We start from the raw sequence: 7693 nt of genomic DNA on the forward strand, positions 1-7693 counted from the left end.
GAACTGTGGACATTGATTACATAAACCTTGTTCTCAGATTTAATTTGTTTGCTGCCCTCATTGTGTTTCAGCTCGAGGGCTAGAATGCAAATATAATGCTCTGTCCACATCAAATTTTCTTGGACAAAAAACTGTTATATGACCATATTTAGTCATGATGTGCCTATATATGGTCATGATGTGATGCCATCATGGTAATATTTAGGCATGTTTTTGTCAAATAAAATTTGATTGTTGTGACAGGGACATTTAAGCCTTTTTTCTTATTTGCATTTACTGTATGGGCCATGCACATGTTTAAGAATGTTAAGGCCAAATAGAATGAATTGCTAAATGTTTCAATGGACAATAAAAATGAATATCTGAAAGAATGATGTCAAGCATTAGAAGAATTGGGAACATAAATGGCAGAAATACATTACTAAGATTCATTTTAATTTTTTATAAAAAAAACAAACAAACAAACAAACAAACAAACAAAAAACTACTTTTGCTATTTACCAGCCTGTTTACCATTAGTATATAGGATAATAAAAAGCAATAGTAAATACCCTCACCAAAAAATAATTTCAAATCCCAGACATGAAACCAACAATTAATTTTATTTGGCCTAATTGTCTCCCAGGGTACTGCACGATTCAACATAAGGACTCCACTTGAAATAAGTCATCAGACTTTCTGTTGTCCATTTCGCTCCAAAAAACATCAAATGCAAAACCTATTTAATCTTAACAATTCTTAGTAAATTGGTGATAAGGCTATGTTTATTCTATGTTCAAACATCAGATAATGATATGACTAACAACTCAGGGATTATTATCGCCTAGCTTGAGATCGTATTTCATGTTTTTTGTTATTTTTGTTGACTGAAATATCTTTTGTTTGTCCATGAACATCCAACAAATATTGGTCACAATGATCAATACCAACCAATAAGTACCAAAGTACACATCTAAATATTTGTATTCCAAATTCAAGTAGTATCAAAAGGTTATTTTGAAAATACTTTATGTCAAGTGTTTGATTATGAAGTGAATAAAAATAAATAATTTAGAAAGCCTCAAATTTTAAGTCTTTCTTTAAATTTTGTTTCAGATTTTGAATGCATCATACCAGGTGGAAGTGAGTGCTCAGACAAGTTCATCCTTCATCAGAGTAATATGGGAACAAATGAAATGGGTCAGGTCAAATTTTATGTATGACTGATATTGGGCTTCACTATTTTCTGTCACCGATTATTGTATTTATGTTGTTTTTCTTGTTTTTCTTGAATACTATTGTTATGTTTGTTGTTATTCTTTATTATTGTTTTGATTATTATATAGTATTAGTAGTGATAAAGACTTTATTAAGGAACAAGTATTATACAACATTTAACATAAATAATAAGTAAAGCTGCAAACCTTTAAATAATAATCAATTGTATTTTTTATAATCTTTTAGCTTGGTTTAAAAACCATGCCATGGAAATACCCTCCTAAAGTTGATGCAGAATGGCAAAAAAAGGTTGTCTTGGAGATGATCAGTAGTCTTAGTGAATCAAAACTTGCCAAAAGTATGACCTCACAGGTAGGTTTGAAACACTCTCAATATTGTTAGTTTCTAAAAGATTTTTGCTTTGCTTGAGGGAGACCATGCCAATTTCTTAAAAATTACTAGGTAGCGTTATTTAAGATCAAATTTACACTGACATACAAAATTAACAAATTTAAAAAAGCGTTGGATTTGCATATTTAGATCTATTGTGTAGGATAAATCAAAAGAAACCAACATAACTCATTTTCAATACATTCGTTTAAGGATCAGAATACATTTTCTAACAATTAGATATTGCAATGTAGAATTGTTACAGCTGTCTACAAACAACACTGTGATTTACTTTTTTTTTTTTTTCTTCTTTTGAATCCAGTTTAGAAATCGTTTACAACACTCCCATGATGCATTTTCTGCATCTTTGAAGCAACTGGAATTGAGGCATTTTGGCCGACTGGAGAAAAAGAAGGAACAGCGAATGAAAGTCCGGAAGGTTCATGCCCCTAAACTGGCCCGACTTGCCCTGGATTGCACGTCCTTACGTGACACTGTCCTATTTGGTAATTCAAATCAATTTTCTTGAGAAGTAACAATATATTATTGACAATATAGGGAATAGCACTGGCAGCATTGGTGACTATTATCTTGATTACGATAATGATTATTATGATTAAAGTATGTTATAACTTTAATTATAAGGATGATATAGACGTGTACTAATGATGATGACGACAATAATGGCGGTGGTTGGTGATAGCACTGTTAATTTTTATCACTGATGGATGGATGGATGTCATGGTGGAGATGAAATTGAGTTAATAAAAGTGCTACTGAATTTCACAGAAACCTTTTGTTTGTTTTTATTTTATGCTCAATCATAGAATATAAACATAAACAAATACTACAAAAGGGAGAACTAATTAAAAGAAGTAAATCAACATCACCATTTGAATTTAGAAAAATACATCAAAAACTATTTTGCAAATTTGAGAGATTAGAGTACATTTAAGAATGTTTATTCTTAGTCAGACATAAACATTTAAAATGACTATTTTAAATGAAAAAAAAAACATTTTAAAACATTACCATTGTGTGTGGTGTTCTATATAATACTGACATTATTATATTGATGTATTATTTATTTATTTATTTATTTATTTATTTATTTTATTTATTTATTTTTTTAAAATTTTTTATATCTATTAAATTCTCTTTTGTTAAGGGATCATTTTGAGACAAGTTTTTAACTTCTAATCTGATTCCTAAATCGTAATTTATAGCTATTAATTGTTTACTTTCACATGAATATTGATTTGAATAAATAAATGTTACTGAACACATTATATCACTTATCTGTACAGGTGTGCCTCAGCTTGGGCGTGAGATTGGACGTGGTCAGTACGGGGTTGTGTATTCTTGTGAATCTTGGGGTGGCTACACACCATGTGCTGTCAAGTCCGTTGTACCTCCAGATGACAAACACTGGAATGATCTAGCTTTACAGTTCCATTATACAAGGTACAATGAACAGTTGAACAAGTAGCCATATTAGTCAATACAGTAATACAATTAATAAATACAGCAACATCATAGGTACGGTAAACAGATGAATTACCTATTTATTCCTCAACCTTTTTATAACAGCTAGGCTTTTTCAGGTGATTGTGGAATAAATATATGTACTTAACATGCTGTCAAACCCGGAGATTTGAGCTCACATGCTCAGTGTGTCCATTTTCTTTCGTTGGCATTTGGGCCATGCTGTGATGCAGGGGGTGGGGAAAGGGTAGGCGGGTGATGTTTCTACATTTAATAATTGTATACAATGAACCTTTTGATTACTCCTAATCAGGCATTGGAGGATTGTATATCCATAAACCTAGAAGTGTTAAGAGGTTTTTTTTTTTTTTATTAACAAGCCCTACTACTTTGTAATGTGAGAGGACTTTAATAAAGATGTTTGAGAATATTGTCATGATGTGATGTTAGGATTAGTAAATGTCCAGGAACTGTCTTGTGGGTTTTCAGGCCGTTCAGCCCCCATCAATCAGCCCTCCTTGGGTATGTGTTAATGACCCTATCGTCCAGCCCGGGGATTATTAGAGGCTGCTTGAATTGACTTGGGAGCAACATGCAACCTGTTTGGATATACATTGATGGTTTATTGTAGTTTTTTTTTTATTGTACTTTATAATTATCATTTTTAAATGTATCTGTTATTATTTATATATTTCTCTATATTATTCTGTGTACAGATCAATTCCTGAGCATGACCGTGTAGTGGCCTTGCGTGGTTCAGTTATCGATCATAATTACGGTGGTGGATATTCCCCTGCAGTGCTCCTTCTAATGGACCGAATGCAACGCGATTTACACGCTGCCATTAAAGGGAACCTAGACTTCCCAAGCCGGCTTCAGGTGGCTTGTGATGTCGTAGAAGGCTTACGTTACCTACACAGCCTAGGCTTAGTACATAAAGATGTCAAACTGAAGAATGTTTTGGTAAGTTGAGTGTGTTGTATGTGACAAAAAATATATTTTTATTTTTAAAGTTTAAAATAGATTCCTGTATTTTGATCTCATAATATTAGTCATTCCTATATAGCTGTAAATAAACAAACATTATCATCAGGATGGCATAAACTTTGAACATTGGCCAATTATTGTAAAGTCTGTTTAAAGCTTAATCTTAAGTTAAAGGAATCATTTTAACCAACATTGATAAATGATTATAAAAAATTTAAAATATGTATTATTTAAAAGAAATTCAAATTGAAAATGCAATGTTTGTGTGTGAAATATTCTTAATGAATTTTCATTAGGAAAAAAGTGATATGTAGTAAGTGTGAATAAATATAAAATAAATATGTAGGAAAAAGTGATATGTAGTAAGTGTGAATAAATATAAAATAAATATGTATGTTCTGTGTAAGGTAATTCATAATGTAAGTTATGATTGATGAATAACTGACCATCTTGATCAGGGGGAAAAAAACCAATATTATCAATTCTCACATCTTCCAAAATACTGTTAGTGATTATCCGCTTCAGATATATTTGTATCTATCAATAGCTCATGTAAATGTCTTTTGTGTCTCATTTTTAGCTTGATAGGCATAATCGTGGAAAGATAACTGTCCTTGGATTTTGCAAGCTGGAAGCCATGATAAGCGGGAGCTTCGTGGGTACTCCCATCCACATGGCACCTGAGCTTTTTTCGGGAAAGTATGACAACAGCGTTGACGTATACGCATTTGGCATCCTACTTTGGTACGTGTGTGCTGGACACGTCAAGCTGCCTACTGCCTTTGAGCAGTGTCAAAACAAAGACCACCTGAGTTTGGTGAAGAGAGGTTAGTACTATATTTGGCCATATTTGTATGATGAATTTAATAGAGAGCTTTCAATTGGATGATGCAGTAGGACGTAGAAAGTAATAACATTGCATCTGCACATTCAAGAATATTAAGTTCTATTCGTGTGGATTCTAGGATGCAATTTAGCTGAATCTATATTGTAGAGAGAACATAGGAAGGTCATGCTTGAGTGAATGTGTTGTAGCGTAACATCTTCGTGCAAATCGAAACCTCCCTAATGTGAGCTCTGATAATGAATGTTTAATAGAAAGTGCAATAGAATAGAGTTTTTCATTCAGTGAAAGATTGAATGTTTTATTCAATGTGTGTAGCCTTGTTAAATATAACATCCAATCTTTCACAGAATTATTATGAATAATAATAATAATTATGAAATATTAGTGTTTCACATGATTTTTTTTATACTATATACAACTAGTCACTCTTGTGTTGTTTGAAAGGCCAGCATAAAACTGGCCTAGCCTAAGCCCTAGGCCTAGGAATCAATTAAGTTCAGGATCAGTTAATACACTCAAAAATTTCCCCTCTGAAGCTTGCAAAATACTGTATAGAGTGGTTGCGGGATTCTATTGTATACAGTATCGCATGTTGGATATTGGTATATGGTTTTACATGTTTTTTTATTTATTTTTTTCATTTATCGTTAAATAATGTATGGTGGAAAGTTACATGAATCAGTGTTATTTCTATCCAATGTTTTTTACAGGAGTTCGTCCGGAGAAACTCGCTGTGTTTGGTGATAAATCCTGGAGCTTGATGTCAGCATGTTGGGCGGGAGAAATAGACAAGCGCCCTTTCCTGGGCGAGGTCCAAGACAGGCTGGTAGAAATTCGTGATCATGCTGTTCAAATCGAGAACAAAACGGCTAAAAGGAATGATACGATGTAAAAAAGTTAATGGAAGTGTAACAAGGGTATATACCATGGGTCATTATTCAAACCACTATGTCCTTGTTACTATGGGCCAAGAATAAAACCACCTTGTCCTTCACTGAGTAGAAAGATAGGGCACCTTGTCCTTCACTCAAGTAGAAAGATAGGGCAGAATCTGGGTCAGAAATTCCTATAGAATGGGGTTATACATTCCTATTAGATGGAAATGCATTCCATGAGGAGTAAAAGTTTAGGATATCTTGTTTACTATGTTCAAATGCACTATATATTACTGCCAACCACTGTTAGTCGATAATGCAGATAATGAATTAGTATTAGAGTGATGTCCCTGTACAGTCTTTTATGGGCCTTAGCCTTAATGTACCTTTTAATATTCGAAGCAAGGCATTCCAGATTTTATGCTAAAGATTGAACAATTGATTCACGTTATTCAAACTTATGTTATTTTTATTGTGATATTGTATAATCCTATGAGGTATTTTTAATAATGTAATTCATGTTTAATGCTACTGAAATTATGATTATAGCCCTGTATAGTATAAAATTGTATTATCTATTATGCTAGCCTTTTTGACTTAATTATATAAATGGGGTTAGACACAACATATTTTGGCAAGCAAGCTATAACATCAGCCTATATCTTTGCTGTGTTGTCATCCTCGACACTCTGCTCATTATTACAGTTTGAGCGAAGTAGTGATCTGTTAGGGGTGTCGTACTGTGATCGGGTTATCAAACAAGGTACCGTCCAGCTACCGAACCAATAGATGAGAACAACGGAAGTGTCCGCGTGCATACTTGATCTGGTCGTGTGTTTGATGTGCTGTAGATTGCGAATTTAAAAGTGTCCAGTTACACCAAGTGAAGCCAGGAGACAAGTCGTGTCGCTACCTTAGATGTTCAACAAATCATAAGTTACAATTTTAATTGACTTATATTTTATATTGTTGTTTGATCTTCAATATGTATTCTTGTGTTGAATGAATATATTGTAATGTAGTATTAAGGTTCAGTGGTATTAACTTGCATATAACCATTGGAATCGATACCCTTCACCTGATAAATGCCTTAAATTGGTTTGACAGTTTTAATGGTCAACTTGAGTATACAGATAATCTAATAATATAACTGGACTTTGTATAACTTTACCCCTAGTCAGTTGGACTTGGCCTTTCTCACACTATGAATCTATGATTGTCAGTTTTGAGCCTAAGCTCTGAAGTTTGTGATACATCTTAATTAGCAGTTTTTTGGTAAACAAGTTACTAAATCATAGAGAAATAATTTCTCTATGATCCAATCAGAAACTCTAAAATTATGGGGTGACTTACTTGAGACACACCCATTACCTAAAGTATAATAGGCAAACACCCCATATCACTGAGTCAGTAGTAATCAGTAGTCAGTAGTCAGTAGTTAGATTCAACACAGAAGAAAAGTACAGGGCCGAGCTGACTCCACTCTAAAAGGGTTCTCTAACATCTGAAACCTGGAGTTTAGCTGATTGTAACCAACGTACAGTTTGTGTGAATAAAAGTTTGCAGTGTACTAAAAGGAACTGTGTCATACTACTCATTAAAAGTCGACAACAACTAACCGATATTTAACAATATTGTGCCAGTTATATTCTTGTCGAAACCTACTACATTGTTTGTCTAATTATTTATTCGTGTCAAAGTCAAGCACGCGCCAGCCCATGCGGTCAGGTTGATCTGGGTAATTGTTTGTTTTATAACGCCTCTCACGTATCAAGTCGTCGACCGGTCACAGAAGCATTTGGCGTAGTGCTTAAGACTTGAACTCTTAACCTCTTAATGGGGTTCGGAACTCTTGCCGTGCAAGTCAATCATGTCCTTCGGCAAGACAATTTATCTGCGTCTGTACCCAGGA

At 33.6% G+C, this 7693-nt stretch overlaps 1 protein-coding gene across 1 annotated transcript in view; it reads left to right on the forward strand.

Annotated features, from left to right (window-relative positions):
- Positions 1-6816, forward strand: part of LOC117111119 (dual serine/threonine and tyrosine protein kinase-like) — a gene marked incomplete at its 5' end in the record, with an annotated part of 17066 nt that extends 10250 nt beyond the window's left edge. The window contains 7 exons of the mRNA XM_033253993.1: positions 1096-1179; positions 1444-1569; positions 1910-2093; positions 2895-3051; positions 3789-4035; positions 4640-4886; positions 5617-6816. Coding sequence (XP_033109884.1) covers positions 1096-1179; positions 1444-1569; positions 1910-2093; positions 2895-3051; positions 3789-4035; positions 4640-4886; positions 5617-5798 — 1227 coding nt within the window. The remainder of the gene's footprint in view (positions 1-1095; positions 1180-1443; positions 1570-1909; positions 2094-2894; positions 3052-3788; positions 4036-4639; positions 4887-5616) is intronic.
- Between the last annotated feature and the right edge of the window lie 877 nt (positions 6817-7693).

Source organism: Anneissia japonica, unplaced genomic scaffold, assembly GCF_011630105.1.
Source record: "Anneissia japonica isolate Jap-2015-1 unplaced genomic scaffold, ASM1163010v1 scaffold285023_len34679_cov108, whole genome shotgun sequence".
NCBI classification, from domain to species: domain Eukaryota; kingdom Metazoa; phylum Echinodermata; class Crinoidea; order Comatulida; family Comatulidae; genus Anneissia; species Anneissia japonica.